Source organism: Mytilus galloprovincialis, chromosome 13, assembly GCF_965363235.1.
Source record: "Mytilus galloprovincialis chromosome 13, xbMytGall1.hap1.1, whole genome shotgun sequence".
Lineage (NCBI taxonomy): Eukaryota > Metazoa > Mollusca > Bivalvia > Mytilida > Mytilidae > Mytilus > Mytilus galloprovincialis.
Window position 1 is genome coordinate 32,535,783 of NC_134850.1, and position 24,533 is coordinate 32,560,315.

At 31.6% G+C, this 24,533-nt stretch overlaps 1 protein-coding gene across 1 annotated transcript in view; it reads left to right on the forward strand.

The window, feature by feature from the left end:
* The window catches only part of LOC143057471 (uncharacterized), a 364,231-nt gene that overhangs the window by 211,698 nt on the left and 128,000 nt on the right, over positions 1 to 24,533 (forward strand). The window contains exon 10 of the mRNA XM_076230779.1: positions 12,128 to 12,199. Coding sequence (XP_076086894.1) covers positions 12,128 to 12,199 — 72 coding nt within the window. The remainder of the gene's footprint in view (positions 1 to 12,127; positions 12,200 to 24,533) is intronic.

Here is a 24,533-nt window from a genome sequence, read left to right on the forward strand (position 1 = left end):
AACAACTGTTTGCCCCATCTGATTTTGGTTTTCCATGCAATGATGTAAATTATCTATTTTTTATATTTTTATTTTCGTGCACTGATATATTAATTTGTGTCAATTTGATTTTTGTATTATATGAAAACTGTACAATTTAAAGAAATAACAAATAATGTTTTTAAATTTATGATATTATATTGCTGTTATTAGTTAAGTTTTCCCCTCATGCATTAATAAATATTGATATATAGTGATATAAAGCAACAATTAAAATTGTCCAATTTCTGCTCTAAAACATTATTTCATTTGGCAAAGTTGTCGTTTCTTACTACTGAATGAGAAAGGCGGAAAATTATCAGACCAATATCACTTCCCAAAAATATTTTAATAAAATAAATTTAAAGGAAATTGTTATGTAAAATATAATTTTGCGTAAAGTAAAGTATGAGGTTCAAAATGACAACTAAGGTAACTAAACTGAAAACGTTGTGTCATCATCCTTCGGGGGATATTATCTGCATGCACACAACCATAATGTATGCTACTTAACGCCATAGCCACTGACTTAGGACCTGTTTAAATGACAGAATAAATCAAACACGGTAGAAGACCGCACGCATGATCTGCCAGCACTGCTGTCAAATATGGTCATTGAATTATTTGTTATTAAATTAATCATTAATATTGCGGTAAAATTGTCTAAGAACAACGTTGATTTTTATAAATTTAAGGCATAATTGGTAAAGAACTATGTATTATATTATGAAAATATATCACTATGTTTCTGTTGTTCCGTTGTTTTCCTTTTATAGTTTATGTGCTCCTCTCGGCTTTAGTTTGTAACCCGGATTTATTTTCTCTCAATCGATTTATGACTTTTTAAAGCGCTATACTACTATTGCCTTTATTTGCAATATATCAACTAGTTTACAAACCGATATATTAGACATCCAATGTATTGCCAATGTTAATTTGTTTGCATTTACGAATATGCCAAATGTAATGATGAAATACGTTATGCTATATTGTAGGTCCCTACAGACCAATCAAATTACAATAATCCGCATGTATTGATAGATTGCTTTTGTAATATAATACCCCTACTGTTTTATTCCTTGTTTTTAAAGTAAAATAAGTTTTTAAGAATGCAATATAATCAGTGTTTTATTTTTTCTTTTCTTCAAATAATGCAATTTTCCCAAAGATTTAAATACTGTTTAATTTATTTGGTATATCATATAAAGTCTACTGTTTTCAAAAAATGAAGAAGTGACTTTCATGATACATTAGTTAACAGGAGTAGGAATGACAAACTGTTCAGTATAATTGAGATTAAACTTTAATAATGGGGAATTTAATAAATAATTCTCATTTCGAGCACTACCAACATATAGTACTCTATGATACTTTGTATTTGACTTTTTTTTTCTACTTTTTAAAAACCGCCTGCTCATCTAAGATAAATGAATGAAGTTCGATTTAATTTGATTTGGTATCATTTTAAGAAATAACATAGTAATAAGGACTTTTAGATTTATGTTATTGAATTGATTATCTTTCTTAAGTGACATGAGTTTAGTCAATGAAAATGTTGCCTTGATCTACGTTATGAAAAAATAGTTTGTTTTTTGCTTTTTTTTAAATTGACTGCACAAATTCCTCATAATATATAAAAGAAATGATAATTGTGTATCGTTTCAAAAACATAATAAAAAAAAATGTTAGAAAATTGATAAAACAGTTGAAGTAAATTTAGAAAACATTGACTGTCTTGTAATATATCCTATTTTTCGTAAATTATCCGGATTTTATATTAATATAAAGCATGCATTAATACTTATTGATATATAATGATATGAAGCAAAAATTAAAATTGTTCAATTTCTGCTCTAAAACTGTATTTCATTTGGCAAAGTTGTCATTACTTACTACAGAATTAGAAAGACAGAAAATTATCAAACCAATATCACCTCCCAAAAATATTTTGTTTAAATAGCATGAATAGATTAAAAGGAAACTGTTATGTAAAATAAAGTATTACGTAAATTAATGTATGAGGTTCAAACTCACCACTTAGGTAACTAAACTTAAATCGTTCTGCCAGCATCCTTCAGGAGCTATCGTAGGTTAGGCATTAAAACAATACACAAAAACATATATTATATACAGCAATACACAACAACCCTTGACTTATGTGCTGACATTCGCCAAAAGGATTCAATTTCCAATTAGACCAAAATAACAGAAAGCTAATTGATATGTTTTAGATATTTTATGAAAGTATCTTATGAACCTTTATTTAATCATTCAGAATAGACAAACCAAGTACATTATGATTGATTGATTTTATTTGAATTTTATGATAATTTAAGATGATAAGACATTTGTCAATGAACAGCGGTATACTACTGTTTCCTTTTTTTGTCCTGTATCTGTTTTGGACAAGATGGTGTACTTGACACAGATGATAGTATCATTTCAAATTGAGACCAAACCTCCTTAAAGAGGAAAACAATTATCAATCCGGCGCTATACGTCCTCGAATAGTTTTCACATTTTCTGAACAAACACAACATTTTATTCGAACTACTACCAAGTGCCTTTATTTTCTCCTTCTTTAGGATAGTTAACCAGATACAAAGTAATATAAAACATGCATAAGAAATTTCAAGATATAACGATAAAATGTGAATCAACATTTAGAGCAACAGTGTTTATAAAACTTGAATCTTAACTTTGCATCGTACAAATATATTTCTAAAACAGTAATACATTTGAAAAACTTGTGGGAAGTGACTATTGAATACGAAAGGCAAATCATTTTCAAAGCAATATTACTTCCCAAGATAAATTCATCAGAAACACAAAAGAAACCGTTGAGCCAAATTTGGTATATTAGTGTAGGATTTTATGGGGTTAATATGGTCAACTGAATTTTTTTTACATTATTTTTGTATTCATATTCAGCATTGAGAATGACGTGAAACTGTATAAAAATCTAATGTTTTGGCAGATATTTAAAATGTTATTTTTAACATTGATCATTTGAATAAATATAATGTATGGAAAATAAGACAATTTCAATTTTGAATTTATCAATTTCCCCCAACTTAGTAGCAATCAACCAAATTGACCTGCATATGTGATATAAATTTCCGAACTCATTCAGTATTCAAAAAATGTTATCCTCTACTCAGACTTTATAAAACGTCACCAGTGTCTGAGCAAAAAGTTGATGTACCAAAGTTGCGTAAAAAATATATGAAAAAAATTTGATTACGTGTTAAAGTGTTAAAGAAATATATCGACAGGCAGTAGGATAGTTCGGAGTTAACCTCTTTATAGATCAAAATCGACGTGGGGGTGTCTTTATACATCCCGTTTGAAAAGAATACAAATTTAGTTATGTTTTAATTTGCTGATGACAAAATCGATACTAGTGCCAATGTAAACTATATTTAAAGATCTAATTACAACATTGGTAAGATAACCTTTACTTATAAGTTTATTTGAAGGTTCGATGCGCTTACACGGATCACATAGTGATTTCTGCGCTTTAAGTACAAAATTACCGTAAAATTTAGGATGTGAAATACCGTTTTTAATCAGTTTTCTACAGGTACAGCCAAATTTACTAATCAAATTTCTGTATCTAGGAAAGAATTTAGTAAAAGATATACGTAATTTATATATGGTAACGAAATCCCTGACTTAATAATTTACCAGTGACATCACTACACACACGGGCATAACGAACGAGTTGGGATATATAAACAACGTACGATGGAGCCAAAGGAACATCGCCGTCTAAAAAAGGAAAATTAGCAATAGGGAATGAAAAGTCGACTCTTTTGTCGTAAATTTTAGTATGCATTTTTCCTTTGAGATTGAAAGGTCTAAATCTAGAAAAGGGCAACTACTGCTGTTTATGTTTGATTTAGTTAAAGTGAGTTCTTTATGGTAAATTTCTGTAGTATATTTATTTAACGAAAAAATAAAATCCAGATAACGGAAGGTATTGTTGAATGTATCAACCAAGTAACACAATGACGTGTCTTTACTGAGTTTGGTCATAAACTGAGATTCGTAATGGTTTTGCGAAAAATGAACATGTGGTGTCGGTCTTTTTTGACCTTGAGAAGGCCTATGATACTGCATGGAAATATGGTATTTTAAAAGATCTATTTGATATATGGGGTTGAAAGGCAATATGCCAAATTTTATTTCTAATTTGCTCTCTAACAGACAATTTAATGTAAGAGTGAATTCGACCATGTCTGATCTGTATGATCAAGAGATGGGTGTCCCTCAGGGTAGTATTTTGTCTGTTACATCATTTAGTCTTAAAATCAACAGCCTTGTTGAAGTTTAAAAAAAGTAATATTGAAGGTTCATTGTACGTTGATGATTTTTTAATATGTTATAGAGGCAAAAATATGAATAACATAGAAAGACAATTACAATTATGTCTTGGAAGAATTGAAAAATGGGCCTCGGAAAAAGGTTTTAAATTTTCCACGTCAAAAACGGTCGGGATGCATTTTTGTAACCAAAGGAAATTGCATCTTGATCCAGAACTCACTTTGTACACTGAAGCCGGGCTTTAGAGTTATTGTGAAACTGCCTATTCTAGAGGTGGCGTGAATCAGATGTGGATACTAAAAATGTCCAAAGATCTTTTAGAGTACATACATTCTAAGACTCTTTCATCTAGCAATAGTATTAAAACCATTGACTTTTCTACACTTTACACAAGTATTCCCCATTCCGAAATAAAGAACAAATTGAAAGAGTTGGTATTGCTTTGTATCTTAAAAAAGAATGGCCGACGTAGACACAAGTATCGTGTCTTAGGTAGGGACAAATCTTACTTTGTACAGGATCACTATGATTCAATCCAAACATTCTCTGAAACTGACATTATCAAGATGCTTGATTTCTTGATTGTCAACATATTTGTTACGTTTGGAGGACGTGTTTTTCAACAGACTGTCGGCATTCAATGGGAACAAATTGTGCCCTCTTCTTGCCGACTTGTTTCTTTATTATTATGAGGCTGACTTTATACAGCAACTTCTTAGGAAGAAAGATAAGAAGTTAGCAATATCCTTTAACTTTAGTTTCCGCTATATAGATGATGTTCTCTCAGTAAAACATTCAAAATTTGGTGACTATGTTGAGCGCATCTATCCTATCTACAGTTAAGTCGGCCTTATATCTTGAGTTACATCTAGAAATTGACAATGAGGGTCAGTTGAAAACAAAACTATACGACAAAAGAGATGATGTCAGCTTCCCAATTGTGAAATTTCCATTTCTAAGTAGCAACATTCCAGCAGTGCCTGCATACGGAGTATATATCTCCCAATTGATACGATATTCGTGTGCTTGTATTTCCTATCATGATTTCCTTCATAGAGGATTACTGCTCACAAGGAAGCTATTAAACCAAGAGTTCAAAATGGTGAAGTTGAAATCATCCCTTCGTAAATTGTACGGACGCCATCACGAGTTGGTTGACCGTTATGGAATAACTACTTCACAGATGATATCGAAGATGTTCCTTACGTCGTAACTACAATCCCCTTTCCTTTTCACGAATGTGACCTACCGAATTAGACTATTTACCGGGTTTGTAATAACATGAGCAACACGAGGAGTGCCACATGTAGAGCATGATTGGCTGACCCTTCCGGATCACCTGAGATCACCCCCAGTTTTTGGTGGGGTTCCTGTTGCTTAATCTTTAGTTTTCTATGTTTTGTCAAGTGTACTATGATTTGTCTGTTTGTCTTTTTCATTTTTAGTCATTGCGATGTCAGTTTTTTTTTTTCGATCTATGAGTTTGACTGTCCCTCTGGTATTTTTCGCCTCTCTGTTACTACCGTGTGACATGGGTGCTCCGTTGCGGAGGAATCTACGAAGAAAAGAAAAGATACCTCGATTTAAAATGAAATTGAAACCAATATTAAAGTTGCTACTATAATTCACCGCACAGAATCATTTCATATTGAGACTAAACATTCTAAAAACATTTCCGGCGCTATACGTCTTCGTATAGTATTCACATTTTATGAGCAACCACAACATTTAACGTTGAACTATTTCCTTGTGCCTTTATTTTATTTAGGAAAATTACCGAGATACAAAATAATATAAAATATGTATAAAAAAAATCAAGATATATCAATAAAATTTGAATTCAATATTTTTTTATTAAACTTAAATCTCAACTTTGTATTGAACAAATATATATCTTAACAGTACTGCATTTGCCAAACACGAGGGAAGGTATGAATGAAAAAGAAAGTCAAACCATTTTCAAACCAACATCACTTCCAATATTAATTTATTTGATAATCAACAACACAAATGAAACTATCGTGCCAAATGTTATATATGAGTGTAGGATTGTATGGTGTTAATATGGATAACCTAGGTAACTGCATTCAAAAATTTGGACTTACTTTCTCGCCTTGAAACTTTTGTCTGCTTACACCGAATGGCACCTTTTTCACCGTATTACAGCTCAATATCAAGATGACGAAATGAAAGGAAGTTTTTGATATTTGATGTAAAAAGAACCAAATTAAAGTATAGTTACACTGGTATCGATGTAACTGTTTTAAATATGGGTAAACAGATATAAGTTTTTGTATTCATAATCAGCATAGAGTATGCCATAAAACTGTCTAAAAATCAGATTTCGTAGCAGCCATTAAAAATGTTAATTTTACCATTGATCAATTTAAAAAAAAGAAGTCGAAATTATTGCAAAATGATTTTAATTTTGAAAATATTAATTTCCTCCAACTTAGTAGCAATTTACCAACTTCACATGCAGATTAGATATAGATTTCCCAGCTCATATGGCATTCAAAAGCTTGCAGATGCTTCTACGACATTATAAAAGGTCACACGTGTGTGAGCAGAAAGTTGTAAAGAAATAACAAATAAGAACTTTTAGATTGATGTTCTTGGATTGTTCATACAAGTTTAGGGGATAGGGATTTTTTTCAAAAGGGAGGTTTCCCTGTATCTGTTTATGACAATATAGTTTTAAGGTGCAAGATGAGACCAAACCTTAAGAAATGGAAGCCAATGAAGAGTTGATAAAACAAAAGGGTTGAACTCCGGGCAAATAATTTAATATGTAGATATAAGAAGATGTGGTATGAGTTCCAATGAGACAAATCTCAATACAAGTCATTTTTTTTTAAATGTAAACCATTATACATGTAGGTCAACGTACGGTCTTCAACGCGGAGCCTTGGCTCACACCGAACAGCAAGCTATAAAGGGCCCTAAATATAACAAGTGTTAAACCATTCAAACGGGAAACCCAACGGTCTAATCTATATAAAAAACGAGAAACGAGGAACACTTATGAACCACATCAACAAACGACAACTACTGAACATCAGATTCATTCCTGAATTAGGACAGGTGCAAACAATTGCAGCGGGTTAAACGTTTTAATGGTACCAAACCTTCCCCTAATCTGAAACAATAGTGAAACATCACAACATAGAAAAACAAACTATAAAATATCAATTGAAATGGCTTAACTCAATCAAAAGACAAAGTAACACGATCCAACATACACTGAACAAATAAATTTGATCTTTGATACAATATATATGCAAATATAAAATCCATAAAATATACCGTGTGAAATGTTAAACAATTTTAGAAAAACAACAATAAGCTACATTTAGAACAAAAATATGCACCATTTGCATTTGTACACAGGTAAATGAAAATAATTTTGTAGTTAGGTATACATGTACAATTCAAACGGAGAAAGGAAATAATTTTACAAAATAAATAATTTTGATGTTCATAGTACGAAGAAGTGAAAAATTATAGTAATACCAAACACTTATCAAAGCTGGTATATAGGCCAGTTATAACCCTGAATAAGTAAACATTTAATAACAAAAAAGCATTACAAATAGTATCAACAGGTCAAATAAACAAAAAAGAAAGATTTGAGAGTACTCGCAGTTACTGAAATATAGTTAAAAGCCAAAAACAATTAATAATAAAAAATCATGCATCAGAGACTAAAATCAACACATCCCAGGGATTTAGTATTTTAACGTCATGAACAGTCAAAGAAGACATGACTTGTGCAATGCCAAAAATAAATGTATCGACAGGCAGTAGGATAATTAGGAGTTAACCTCTTTATAGATCAAAATCAACGTGGGTTTGTCTTTATACATCCCGTTTGAAAAGAATACAAATTTAATTATGTTTTAATTTGCTGATGACAAAATCGATATTAGTACCAATGTAAACTATATTAAAGATCTAATTACAACATTGGTAAGATAACCTTTACTAATAAGTTTATTTTAAGCTTCGATGAGTTTACACGGATCACATAGTGATTTCTGCGCTTTAAGTACAATATTACCGTAAAATTTAGGATTTGAAATACCGTTTTTAATCAGTCAAATTTACTAATCAAATCTTTCTATCTATGAAAGAATTTAGTAAAAGTTTTACGTAATTTATGGTAACGAAATCCCTGACTTAATAATTTATCAGTGACATCACTACATACACGGGCATAACGAACGAGTTGGGATATATAAACACTGTACGATGGAGCCAAAGGAACATCGCCGTCTAAAAAAGGAAAATTAGCAATAAGGAATGAAAAGTCGTCTCTTTTGTCGTAAATTTTAGTATGCAGTTTTCCTTTAGAGATTGAAATGTCTAAATCTAGAAAAGGGCAACTACTGCTGTTTATGTAAGATTTAGTTAAAGTAAGTTTTTTATGGTAAATTTCGGAAGTATATTGAGAGAACTCTGGATTATTTAACGAAAAAATGTCATCCAGATAACGGAAGGTATTGTTGAATGTATCAACCAAATATAACAATGACGTGTCTTTACTGAGTTTGGTCATAAACTGAGATTCATAGCAATACAGGAATAAATCTGCTATTAAAGGGGCGCAGTTAGTGCCCATAGGAATACCTACTACTTGTCGATACACTTTATCGCCGGAACGTACATATATGTTGTCCATGAGAAAATTTAAAGCTTCCATCATATATTCACATTTCCAGTAAGTGTATCTAGCATACTTTCCTTTTTCGTTACAAGAAAAGGCTTTAAACGAGTTACAGCAAATAAATTTGCAATGAGATTTTTCTAAATACCATTTAATTAAATATGAAAACTTTTTCTTGATAAGATTGTGTGTAAGTGTAGTATAGAGAGTAGAAAAAATCATAATTGTCAACAGAATTAAATGGACCATCAAAAGCATGTTTTTTTTTATCTAAAACCTCTAAAATTAATTAATACCATTATTTTTATAAGCTTTATTACAAAAGTGGAGGTAGTTAGAAGTACTGACAGATTGGTAGTATAACACTTACTAGATGCGCAGATAAAACGGAATTTAAATTTTTTTTTGTGCAATTTAGGTAACCAGTACATAATAGGGACTTTCAAATGTTCGGAAGAGGCTTTAATCTTGGTATAGGCAGTGATATGTTTGTTCATAATTTGACCTTCTGTGGAGATTACAGACCTGAATGTAGAAGAATTTATAATTTTGTTTTGGAGAACTTTTGTGTAGTATATGCGTCACACCACCACTACATTATTGGCTGCTTTGTCTGCCTGTACGAACACAAACCGCTTTGCGAGTACTTGGAGTTTATTTTGTATTCTAGAAAAGGGAATATTATGGACCCTAATACTAATTTTAGAATTGTTTTCAAAATGAGATCTGCAAATATTAACAGTATTCATAATTTTATTCAAATAACTGTCTAGAGATTTTTTATCAGATTTGTCACGTTTACACAAATTTTTACAGTAGACAGACAGAGCGTCTTTAATGACCTGACGACACTGTTTCCAATCTATTTTAGATGGAGGACGATATTTTGGTCCTTTCTTAAGAAAAGTTATGACCTCACGGTCTCCGACGATGTTGAGGTCTCATGTAAGGACATGACCATAGGGAACATATCTGAAACTAGACGTTTCACAGTCTCAAGAGTGGAAGGAACATTATTTTCTATATTGACGTCTGATGTAGCTGACGTATAATTAAAAATCTAACTTCTGCTGGGATTTTTAAATAAGAATACGAAATAAAAGGTGGTTCTATATTATGTGAATGCTTTACATTCTACTATTTTTGTTTACGAAAAAAAATAAATGACGTTTAGATTTATTTACTTATTTTTGAATGTATATGATAGCTTTAGGTCGTCTGAATTTTTCAATCTAGAATGGAGAGGTTACTCTCTATCTTTTGATGACAAGATTGTTGGCTAGAGCAGGGAAGGTCAAATTCTTCTCAAATTGACATATAACCTTGCTTAGTGAAAAATCGCTATCTATTTTGCGTTATACATCTTTGAAAAGTTCACATTTTATCAATTTTGTGTCTTAATTAGAAGAAAGTTGATTCTAACAGGAATGAAAAAAATCATTTCAAATTAACACCAAATGATGTAATTACGTTTCGATGGATTGATACATTTTATGCAGAAATTTGTTTTGAAAAAAATAATTTACAGGTACCTATACTAAGACCAAATTTCAACACATGCCATAAATCTCTTTAAATGGTATCATTTTAAGAAATGAAGAATAAGGACGTTTAGATTTATGTAATTGAATTGATACTATAACTTAAGTGACATTAATTTAGTGAATGAAAATGTTGCCTAAATTTTTTGATGGCAAGCTAGTTAATTAAAACCGGATAATATAAATATCCTGACAAATAAATTTAACTTAGGTACCACGATTAAAAATGAAATTGAGACAAAAAATCTGGCAACTATGAGTCACCGCACGGAATTCAAAAATGAACAAAAACCCATACTGAATAATTGGCTATAAAAGGCTCCGACAAATGTAAAAAAGTTCAAAAGAGAAACCTAACGACCTTATGTAAAAACAATAAACGAAAAACAGGTAAGACATACAACAATATACAACAACCCTTTCATCATGTGATGACATTATCCTAAAAGTTAAGTTACCGTGTAGGTCTTATTGCACTCCTTAGATGTACGTACACCAGACAGTTACTAACAGAAAACGAATTGATATGTTTTAGATCTTTTATGAATGTATGTAATGAACCTTTACTTAATCATTCAAAATAGACAAATCAAGTACACTATGCATGATTGATATATTATGGGAATTATGATCATTTAAGGTGATACGAAATTTGTCAATCTAGAGATTATCCTATAACTGTTTAGGACAAGATGGTGTACTTGAGCAGAGATGACTGAAGCATTTTAAATTGAGACTAAACATCAAAGAGGAATACCATTTTCCGGCGCTATGCGTCTTCGAATAGTATTCACATTTTTTGAACAACCACAACATTGTATTTTGAAATATTTCCATGTGCATTCTCTATTTTCTCCTACTTAAGGATAATTAACCAGATACAAAGTAATTCAAAATATGTATAAACAAATATCAAAGTATAACGATACCATTTGAATTCGCGTTTAAAGCGAAAGTTTTTGTAAAACTAAAATCTGAACTTTGCATCGTACAAATTTAACTCTAAAACAGTCCTTCATTTGCCAAACTTGTGGGAAGTTACTAATGAATAAGAAAGGCAAACCATTTTTAAAGCAATACCACTTCCCAATTTAAACTCATTTGATAATAAAAACACAAAGAAACCATTGTGCCAAATGTAATACATGAATGTAGGATGTTATGGGTTTTAATATGGACAACTTAGGCAATTGAATTAAAACTTAAGGACTGATTGTCTTACTAGCTAAAGCATGATAATTTTATTAAACTGAAATCTGAACTCTTCATCATGAATCTTTAACGGTTTCCAATCTATCAAAGTTGTCGAAAGTTACTACTGTAAAATATCGTCACTTAGACATATATTTTTTGTGAATTCAAATCCGGCATTGAGTATAAAGAAACACTGTCTAAAGACCACATTTAATAGAAGACTTTGAGCATGTTTTTTAAATATATAATTATTGTCATCCATGATAAATTACTTTTAAAATAATTCATTGTATCCCTTGTTTTCAAAAAAGGTTAGTATTATTGCATTGATGAATATGAAATATTTTATGCATAAATACGTTTCAAAAATGTTATTTTGCAGGAACTTACGGTGGAACAAAATTTCAGCGCTCGACGCGAATATCTTTCAAGGTTTGACGTCTCTAAAGGAATTGTAAGTAACTTTATGCCGAAAAAACAGAATTTGCCTTTATGTGTTGCTGATTTGCTGTCGCAAAGATTTATGTTCTCTTTTTGAAAACATTTTGCAACTTTCCTACTTAAATTGATAAATGCCTGTGCATTCAATTTGGTAAAACGTGTAAGCTTAACCAATTTTTAGAATTAAACAAATTAGAACATTCATATTAATGTTTTTGATTTTTTAAGATAAGTCAAGGTGATATAAATGTTTTGAAAACAGAGGTTACCTTGTATCTGTTTAGGGCAACGTAGTTTACTTTTCGAAAAAAAAAAATTGAGACCAAACCTTGCTAGAGAGGAATAGCATAATCGATCTAGTGGTATACATTTGTACATCAGAGATTAGTAGTACATATTTCCAAAACAGTAAAATATTAGAATTTGACTTTGCCCAAAAGAAAGATCAAGAAATGACACAAAGTTACTAAATATCTATTGTCATTTCCACCTTTTTTCTGCAATATTATAAGAATATGTATAAATTTCGTTTCGATTAATCTGGGTGCCGGTTTTTTTTTCAAAAAAGATATGGACGTGCGGATTTAATTTCTTTAAATGATGAGATTAATCCAAGTACTTTTCTCTCTGACCCTTCTTCTTTTTTGTGTTTTTTATGGTAATAACCAAGATATAACTTTTTATAACATTATAAGATGATTATACACATCGCTATATCAGTTGTATATTTCGATAAAATCCGACTCTGATCTGTTACAAAAGTCAAAACATAATTGGTCATAACTTGTATCCCAATCAGCAACGCTTTGGTTAATTCTTACTGAACATGAAAGGGAAACCGTTTTTAGACCAATAATAATCCCCAAAAATCCTATTATTAAAACACAAAGGAAACCATTGTGTTAAAAATAGTGCATGGCTCGAGACTTTCATATGGTTAATAAGAACAATTTAGATAACCGAAATAAACATTATGGACTGATATTTCTGCCGGCATCATTTCATCACAGGTGTCTACCTAGACATAACCCCATTGAGTTTAACAATATTTTCGCTCGAGATTGAGATGTTGAAATGGAAGTTTTGATATCGAGGGATAAATATGCGTATCATTATGTCAACATCGGTGACGACAAAGCTGTAGTAAATATGGTATTAAGATCATTTTGTTTGTATTCAAATTTGTGATTAATTATTTCATTAAACTGTCTGAAGACTAGATTGATTTAGCCGAACATCAACATGTTATTTGGTGCGTTAATCATCTACGTCAAAACTATAACCTTGTATTTTTATGTCAACACTTGTTACGACGAAGCTGTAGTAAATAAGATAAATTTGTTTGTATTCAAATTTGTGATCGATTGTGTGATTTAACTTTCTAAAGGCTTGATTTTTTAGCCAAACATCAACATATTATTTGTTACATTAAACATCTACGTCATACATGAACTATAACCTTGTGTTGTTATGTAGACATTTATTACATTGTTTGCAATGAATAACAGTGATTTCCCAGTAAAATAAAAACTGATAACTTAACATGTGAAATAAACGCAATTAGTTCACTCCCCTAACGTCATACAACAATGGGGTTTCTACATTATTTCAATTAAAAAGCCTATTGTCAATGTCATTAAAAGAATAAGTGATCAAGTAATTCAAGTATTAAGAAATATTGAACTCGTGATTGACCAACACTGATAATTAACGTATACCCTACGCGCATTCGTGAATTAATGGGTTGTTAAGTCACTCGTTGAATATTTTTTCTTATTAGAAATTTTGTATTCAGTAAAACGGTATTTCTTTGGCAAAGGTACAGGAAATGCTTACCCTTCCGGCGCACCTGTTTTCACTCCCGGTTTTTAGTGGAGTTCGTGTTGTTTCTTAATTATTATTTTTAACTGTTGATGTTAATGTCCTTTGAATTTGTGAGTCTTTGTTTCCTCCTTGGTTTTGATTGTTATTGTCTTATCTTTACCTAATACTGAATGAGAACGGTAAAAAATTATCAGACCAATATCACTTTACCAAAAATATGTTAGTGAAATAAATTATTAGTAAATGGTTATGCAAAATATAAAACAGCGTAAAGTAATAGTTGAGGTTGAAATGGACAACTTAGGTAACGGAACTGAATCTGTTATATCAGCATTCGTCGGGGGCTATTGTCTGCATACACACAACAGCGTCCTACTTAACGTCGTGGTCACCGAGAAAGCAACTCATAAAATGGCAGGATAAATGAAAAACTTTGAATGATTTTCTTTGAATGATTTAGTTTTCAGAAAACAACAGGGAACAACAACATGATTATTGGGGGTTGAACATTCAAATTATAATATTTTATTGGAAGAAATATAAAACGGAGTGTTAATTGGCAATAGTTGGTGCATTATATACTCAAGTTAATACTGAAACTTAACATTTTCTACAAAGATGGTTGAATAAAAATATAATTGCCGGTGAAAGGTGGAACCAGGAAATTAGACTTTTTCAGATATTGTCTCATATTTAATCAATTCTTATCTTTTTTTAAACTTTCCACCAAGATTGTACAATATTGATTGATTTAGTGTGTACAATGTTTTAAAACTACCATTTTTATGAAAATAAAAAAAGGCGTTTAAATTGATCATATTGAATAGATCAGATAACTGTATGTCATCAATTGCCATTTTCTTTCAAATATATATTAATTTGTGTCAATTGGATTCAGTATTACAATTAAAATTAACAATATGAAAAAAAACCAAATAAGGACTTCCGATTTATGTTATTGAATTACTGCTATAAGGTAAGGGGGTAGGAATTTGTCAACAGAGAGGTTTGTCTATACATGTATCTGTTTAGGACAAGATAGTTTGCAGAAGCAAAGATGACAGAATTTTAAATCAATTGAAAACTAAACCTTAAATAAAGGCAACAGTAGTTTACTGGTATTCAAACGTCATAAATCGATTGAGCAAAAACAAATCCGGGTTACAAACTATAAACGAGGGAAACACATCAGCTATAAGAGGAAAACAAAGGAACAACAAGAACTCTGAAGTGAACAAAAACAAACGCAAACATACAAAGAAGAATAAAGAGAAACAACATGTGTTATATGTTGCAATACATTTGTACACTACTGTAGTAGTCCATACCTTCAGAACGATACACAATGGGCTATTTCAGTTTGGCTTACTTGGATATTGCCCAAAAATCAAATGAAGCTATCTAATATTTATTTTAGCTTTTTTTATTAAACTGTCTGCACAATTCCTCAATATACCTATATATATATAGATGTGTATCGTTTGTAAAACAATAATTAATAAAAATGTTAGAAAATTGATAAAACAGTTTCAATGAATTATGTGAATTCAGATCTTCTTGTAATATGTCCTATCTTTCGTAATTTATCTGGATTGTATGTTAAATAAAACATGCATTAACAAATATCGATGTATAATAATATCAAGCCTGATATAAAATTGTTCAATGACAGCTCTATAACAGTGTTTTAATTTGCAAAGTTGTCGTTACTACTGATTGAGAAAGGCAGAAAATTATTAGACAAATATATATATATACCTTTTCCAAAAATATTTAAGCAAAGTAATATCAAAAGAAATTGTTATGCGAAATATAATATGAGTGTAGAGTTATGTATGAGGTTCAAACGGACAACTTAGGTAGCTGAACTGAAAATGTTGTGCCAGCATCCGTCATGTTTGCTTGCACACAACCACGTCCTACTTAACGCAATGGCCACTGACTTTAAACCTACTTAAACGACAGGATAAATCAATATATCAGAAGATCATACTTATAATCTGCATGCACTGTTATAAAATATTGTTCATTAAATTATTTGTATTCAAATTATTTATTAATATTGCAGTAAAACTGTCTAGGAACAACGTTGATTTTTATGAAATTTAGGGAAGACATGGAAGATGTTTTTGTCTTATAATGATAATGTCAGACATAATTTAATAAAATCTATTTATTGTATTCTGAAAATCTGTCTGTATGTTTGCAATACATCAACCAGTTTTCAAACAAACATATAACACTTTCGTTGGCCCATTATTGCAAATGTGAATCTGTTTGTATTTACGAATTCGAATATGCCAAATATAATGCTGATATACGTTATGCTATATAGTAAATACCTACAGACCCATCACATTATGAAATTCCCCATATATTGCTGGTTTGCTGACGTATCATACCAACCCTATTCTGTAAGTAGCAGAAGTTTTTGAGAATACAATATAAAAGTTTTATAGAATATTTTTTTTTTTTTAAGTTTCGCGATTTTCTGAAAGATGTTTAAATATCGTTTAATTTAATTTGTATGTTGGAAGTTTGATCGTTTATATAAATATACAGTGTTAACTTCCATTGTTTAACGCAAGCGTACATTTTGGATGAATAAATACGGTTCCTTATTTGTGCATTGTGATTAAAAATTCGTATGTTTTTTTTACAACTCTGTCTTGTATTGTTCTGGTCGTACTATTTCAAATATTCAATTTTATGACTTATCATGTGTTTCCATCAGTTTACCATAGTACTATCACATGGTTAGGTTAGAAATTAATGGTAAACCCTAGTTTTTAGTGTTTTAATGTCTAATCTTACCGTTTTAATTTGTTGACCTAACTGCACAACTCGATTCTCAATTAACACTAAGATAATCGTTGCAAAGAATCCTGCTCAAACTTTTGTGAAAGACGGTTTTAACTTTGCAGTGTTGCGATAGTTAATGTTCTTTGTTGAATGCAATTGTAGTGACCTGCAATACAAGTACCGTTCAATAGAGTTTAGTTATATGTCTTGTATTTCTGTCTCTGACCTAGATTTTCTGTATTTGGCATGTGTAGTGCATGACACAAGACATTGTTACGTGTACCATGATGAACTTTCGTGCAGGACTGCTGTGTTTATTTTTAACATGGAACTCTTGACCAGACTATGACTTTTTGACTCTTGACATATGCACGTTGGGTGTGCCATCATGATACAGTTTGTTCCTTGGTATATTACCTTGACCTCATAATATCATTTTCAATTGACCTTGCTTCTGAATATGTGGCATGTAAAGGAATTGTCATACGATGGTGAGTCTAGTGGCACGAGAAACTTCATGTGAGCTTGACCTTTGCCCTCAATGAACAACTTGTATATTTTATTTGAATAAAATGGAGAATTGCCTAATTGGCACTCATACCACATCATCTTATATCTATATTAGATATATAAAGTGCCTAGAAAATCAACCTAACGATGTTAGAGTAGATTTGATTTGTAACTTCCTCCCCGGCGCCGGGGCTGGAACCTGTACTTTTTTCTAACTTCTACGACAACACCGCCTAGCATTGCGCAGAGACCTTACCCCCCCTCTAACTCTAGCTTATTAAAAAATAAACTTTCGTTTCGGGAGGTGTTACCTTCTTGTAGGAATTAAACAAGGATCTCTGATACAATACACGAAGTATTTATTTTTAGTGTACAGAAATGATCATCTACTCATCTCTTCAGATATATAGATATATTTGTTAGAATGGTGTACCACGATGACCCTTTCCTCAAAATCTGCTTTGTGTTTTTCTTTACAAGGAACTCTTGACCACACTATAACTTTTTGACTCTTGACCTATGCATATTGGGCGTGTCTCTTGGTATGATTACCTTGAAGTCAAGTCAGGAGTCTCTGGTTTTGTTAGTCTTGTATGTTTTTAATTGTAAGTTAATTTTTATGTTCTGGAGTTTAAACTAGAGTACACATTTTGTTAATCGGCCATCTGAAGCCCGCCTCCGGGCGAGGGATTTTCTCGCTTTGTTGAACACCCATTGGCGGCCTTTCACTACTTTCTGCTCTTTTGTCATGTTACTGTCTCTTTTACACATTCCACATTTCCATTCTCAATTTTGAAGAATGTTCAAATGAAAATGAAATCCTGAAATCAGTTATGATAGATAATGCAAAATGTTTCAATCATATTACTTTAGATTTTATTTCATGGACATGTAGGTATGGATAGTCTGTTTTTACATCTTAAACATGCACACAGAAGGTATACGCATATTAATAAACTGAACTCTTTAAAGTACACTCAGACAGAGAGCTCAATCTAGTGAAACACATTGTTATGCTGGTCACATGTACTTGAAACATCACTGTCTGTTACCAAACTGCACGGAGATCCTGAAAATAATATGCAAGTTAATTCTATTAGAAGTAGTATTCAATGGAAGTAAATAAGCTGTTCACTGAAATAAATGTAGAATATGTCTATTTGCTACAGATGCCCCTGCTTGTGAATAAAACATGAGTAAACTTCTACATATAGATGCAGTATTCACGTTATTTTGACCGTCTTGTGACCATAAGCATTTTGTATAAGTTTCAAAACATTTAGTGAGGCAAACTAAAGTTAAAGAACGGAAACAGCAGATTTAGCATTTTTCCTATCTTAAGGCCCCGAGTTGACATTTGTATCATTGGTACTCGTATCACATCTTCTTACATCTAATAACTCATGAACAGTGACGCCAACATATATTGAACTTGATAGAGCTGTGTTATGTGGTAATACGCATTGCATATAAGGTTTATAACATTTGATTGAGTCAAACTTATTTAAGAGAACGTAAACGAAAAAATCAGCATTTTCTATGTTTATAAAGGGACATGATTACTCTTTTTTTTCTCGTTTGAATTGTTTTACATAGTCGTTTCGGTGCCTTTTATAGCTGACAATGCGGTATGGACTTTGCTCATTGTTGAAGGCCGTATGTTGACCTTTAGCTGTTAATTTCTGTGTCATCTGGTCTCTTGTGAAGAGTTCTCATTGGCACTCGCCACGAAAGGTGGAGGGTGGGGATTCCGCTAACAAGTTTAACCCGCCTTTTTCTGTATGTATGTGTCTGTCCCAAGTCAGGAGCCTGTAATTCAGTTATTGTCGTTTGTTTGTGTTACATATTTGTTTTTCGTGCATTTTTTGTACATAAATTAGGCCGTTAGTTTTCTCGTTTGAATTGTTTTACATTGTCATTTCGATGCCTTTTATAGCTGACTATGCGGTATGGACTCTGCGCAATGTTGAAGGCCGTATGATGACCTACAGTTGTTAATTTCTGTGTCATTTGGTCTCTTGTGGAGAGTATTCATTGGCACTAATGCCACATCTTCTTTTTTATATTGTGTATAAGTTTTGTACTATTTGGTTGAGGCAAACTAAAGTTTGGAGAACGGAACACATTTTTTGGGACGTTCAGGACGGACGGACTATAGGGTTACACTTTATGACCATCCACTATGGCGTTAATACAGAAGTTCTTACTATTGTGCTGGTGATACACATCACACTAGAACTAACACACACACAATTTTATTATAAAAAAAAATATTCAATCTTAATTTTGATTTCTTTATTTTTGGCCGAATGGTTATATACATGCCCTTCACACGGAGTATCAAGTTTGATAAATTTATTGTAAATTTATTGTAAATTATATGTATTTTATAGCTTATTTTTCAACTTATAAAAGCTTACAAACTTAAACTAATCATCACTTTCTTTTGCATTTGTATTTTAATATTCTCTTTTGAACAAAATGATTTGTTACATATACTTCACATGTATTTCTATCAAATCTGACTTTATTACAACGTCAATTAAATAAAATTCAGTCGAACTTGAAAATAAATGTGCAATCAAATATATATATATGCAAGTCGTCAACTGGTCAAGTGGCTAGATGCACATATCGTTGGCCAATTGAACAACATATCCTAGTTGGGTGGTTTAAAACTTCTAGAAATATTAACGGAAATAAGGGATAAGTAAAGGAAAATAAATGAAAACAGAACGACTGAATTAAACAAAAGGATGTTCGATATACTGTATATTTCGGTTTATTCTTAAAAACCTATAAGATGCTTTATTTTTTTCTAGTTTCCTAATCAAAACAATTGAAATGAGAAAATAAATACCTTGCAGCTTCCTTTACCGTCGATTCTGAAACGTTTAATGTTATAAAAGAATTTCAGCGTCTTTGACCTACTTTACCTGGGGTTCGTGTTGTTTATTCTTTAGTTGTCTATGTTGTGTCATGTGTACTATTGTTTTTCTGTTTGTCTTTTTCATTTTTAGCCATGGCGTTGTCAGTTTGTTTTAGATTTATGAGTTTGACTGTCCCTTTGGTATCTTTCGTCCCTCTTTTATCTTTTTATTCGGATACTTGCGATTATCTTCTCCAAGTTCAACCGGAACATTAGAATGATCTAGAATAGAACCCAGATGGAACCAAGAAGTTGGTTTGCTATAACCAAACAACCCGGATGTTGAACCAATTACCATGGTTTCGAACCAAACAACCCGGATAGAACCAAGGTTCAGAACAAAAAAAACCAGATGGAACCAAGGGTTAGAACCTTGAGTGCCCGGATAGAACCTAATTCCATTCGGAATTATCATGACTTTTTATACCTCCAACGTATTTTCTAAATCATTTATTTATTTAGTATATTTATATATAATTTAAAGTCTACCGTTTTCAAAAAATACAAATGTCGATCGAATGATGAGCAGGGAGGACAAACTTTCAGACTAAATGAGATTAATTTTTATTTTAAAGGGGAATACCCTTTTTCAATCCGTCGAGTTATGCCTGAAGTAATTCACATTTAGAAACAACCAAAATATTTAACTTTATGATGCTTTGTAATTGACTTTTATTTCTTATTTATCAAAAACAGCCAGCGCTTCAAAGAGAAATAAATGATTTTCGCTTTAATTTCATTTGGTATCATTTTAAGAAATAAACCATAAGAACTTTAAGACAAATTTAATGTAAATGAATTGATAATATAACTTATGTAACATGAATTCAGTCAATGAAAATGTTGCCTTTAATTTTTTCTATGACAAGATAGTAAATTGAAACCAGAATAAGATAAATATCATGAAAAATACATTTATCATTGATCAGATGATATTGAACTGGTGTCAACAGACGAAACAGAGATTCAAGCAATGCTTGATATAGCATATAAATATTCCTATGAACACAGATACAATATTCATCCCCAAAAAACACTCTTATAAAGACAGAAAGGATCAAGTCAAAATATCAACCAGAAATGAACAAATTAGGAATACAAACTGACAACCAAGCCACACATTAAGGAATCATACGAGCATCTAAAAACGAATCAAGAATAAATATACAAGAACATATAAGTATTGCAAGAAAGACTCTGTATTCTTTAATTATAGTGGGACTAAATGAAAAATGAGGTCTTAACCCCAAAATAGCTTACAAGATCTATCAAGCGTACGTACTTCCGAGACTACTATACGGCATGGAAATACTTCCTCTGAATTAAACAGTTAAGAGAATTAAGGCAGTTCCACATCCAAACTATCAGATGCTTCCAATCCCTTCCAATAAGAACTTCAACAGCTGCTGTATATATGCTTATTGGCGCAATACCAATTGAAGCAGAACTTCATAAGAGACAAATTGGCCTGCTATATGCTATTCTAGTAAGTGAAAACACCAAACTACATGTAAGAACTCTAATGGAAAGACAAAGCAAGAAATCTTACAATATTACAGTTTAATGCCAATTTGCGAGCTGAAAAAAAAATCTTCCAACAACATTTCAATAGAAAAACCAAATGAACACAGCCATAGCCGATAAATGGACAAGTAAGCTACAAACCGAAATAAAAGAAAAACCCACTCTTAAATTTGGCAGAGCTCAAAATACATCAGACTCGCTCAGTATGGAACTCTTTACCATCAGTTACATATTAGGTAAAATAGGCACTAATCAAAGCAAGAATACTAACCAGTACATACCTTTAAGAATGTGACATGCAGAAATTCAAAAGGGAACACGAAAAAGAAGAATTGTACTCTGTGTCATTTGGAAACAGAAACTCTAGAACACTTCTTACTCAAGTGCCCAGCTCCTTATGATAAACGGCAACAAAGTTTCTCGGATTTAAAAAAACTCATCACACAGTCTGTTGGATATAATAAATGGAATAAAACTTTCAAAGGGAACCAGACATTAATTATTCAAATAATTATAGACTGCACAACAGTAGCCAAAGAAATGAACTTTTGTCCAGTGATAATTACTCAAATAGAAAATCTCAGTAGAGATCTATGCTATGGACTTCATAGAGAATACTGATGCAAAAGAAGATTAAGACTTTATAAAGTGATCTTCGCCCAATGGACACAAATTCTAATGGCTGTATATTTTAAATTTTAAATTCTATTTTCAATTTTATTGGATTTAATTACTGGAATTACATATCAGATAATATAAGGGTTGATAAAGACCACATATTGAGGACACTATTGCATATATCATGTACAAACCTGTGGAAGCTACTATTTTTACATCCAATCGTAATAATTTTTAGGGTTTTAGTCACTTTAAACAAGTTACTTTTAAATTTTATGAGTTACCATATACATGTTATAAATGCAACTTATTAACCTCATGTAAATATTTCCACTGTAAATTCTTGACCACCAATTTTACTTATCTTAATCTTTTGTATAAACATCCTTTTAAAACTTCTTAACATAGCTAAAGTCTTTTGTAAGTATACTAAAACGAAAAATAATGGCTGTAAATATATCTCCTTACCACCCTTTCTTTTATATTAATGTTAATTTAAAAGATAAGGTCTATATTTTACTAATAAAAAATATACCACAGGACTAACAATCCTCATCTTGCAACGCCTCTCCGTAGACGCAGTCATGGTCATCGTCATTATACATCATCTACTCTGCATGATGTCTCTATTAATGACTTGCTGCCATTTATACAAAAACTGTTAGGTATTCATCCCATTTGCACGAAACCTTATTCATTACCCATTTCAAAACTTCATTCTCTGTTCAATTTATGTTTGGAAACCACTGTTACAAACCCTCATTCAAACCAATACAAACTTACAGCTATCATTTCGGATTTGCAAGTCACAGACTTTTCAAACCAGTTCGCATTGGAAAAGATGAAAAAGATAAAAGATATTTTCTTAATCTTTCCTTTGCCTACAAAGGTCTCGATGGCGTCAACTTAGGCAATATCCTTCATCATAAATTAGTTCAGTCGAAAATACAACCTTATTTCAAAGATCAGTCTATATCAATCATTTCTTATACCTATACCAAACCAATTGCAACTAAAATTTTCAATTAAAAACACGTTTTGCAGGATCTCAATATTGACGACTTCAAGTCTAAACCTCCTGATTGCACTTGTGCTAGTTTCAAATTCACATATAATCTGGCTGGCCACGTTATTACTGGTGACCTCAACATTATCAATAACACTTCCCTGCGAAATGTGTTATCCAAAGGTCCGAAATATCGTGAGCCTAAATCCATCAATTGGATATACAACTTCAAAATACCGATGGATTCAGTCGAGGATTATGGTAGGCAATGGGCTAAGTGCGAGAAAGAAGACGACGTAGATACTCTCTCCGAATGGATTAAGGCTGTGAGGTCGTTGATACAAATCAGAATTAAGATACTGAATGGGTCTATCAATACCCATGCTACGTCAATCTTTGCAAAACACTTGTCCTACATCAATGACAAATATGGTGTTGTCCACGCTGATAATATCCCAAACAACATCGTTTTGTGTGTAAAACTCATTACATTAACTGCTTGATAAATGAAATAGGTATTGACAATTCACTTGTAAACTCAACATTTACCCTCATGTCACTTACCAAAGAGGAAATTCTGTATAATCATAGGTCTGTTTTCCTTTGGAATTTCAACCAAAGACGAAGAACTGGATCTTCCATCATGGTATTGTTACGCCCCAGTGATTTGAAAGATTATATTGTTACTGTGATATTAACTTGTGTAAATAAGGTAAATGTAGATGTGTTTATATTATCATTGTGGTCTCCGTTTCCACGCTTGACATATGCAGATGTCCGTCGTTGTGTTCTGATTCTTATTTTACAGAAGAAATAGCTTACCTGGACCTTACATTATATACTGACTTCTTTAAATCTATATAACGACTTTATTTATTTGTGTAATTGTTCGTTTTGTATTTGTTTATACTTAGTTTCAGTATAACGCGCCAAATGTAACGTTACGTGTTCCTGTTCTTGTTTATGAATAACTTGTGTATTACGCATGTTCCTACTGAGAGCTTCTCTCCAAGAACCTCCATTCAGTTAGCAGTCTCTCTTAAACTATAATTTGCTGCACCAAGAAACAGTACTTGGTGACAATATTAAATGCTGACGTACTGTTTGCTCGGTTAACTCGCTAACGATGCACCG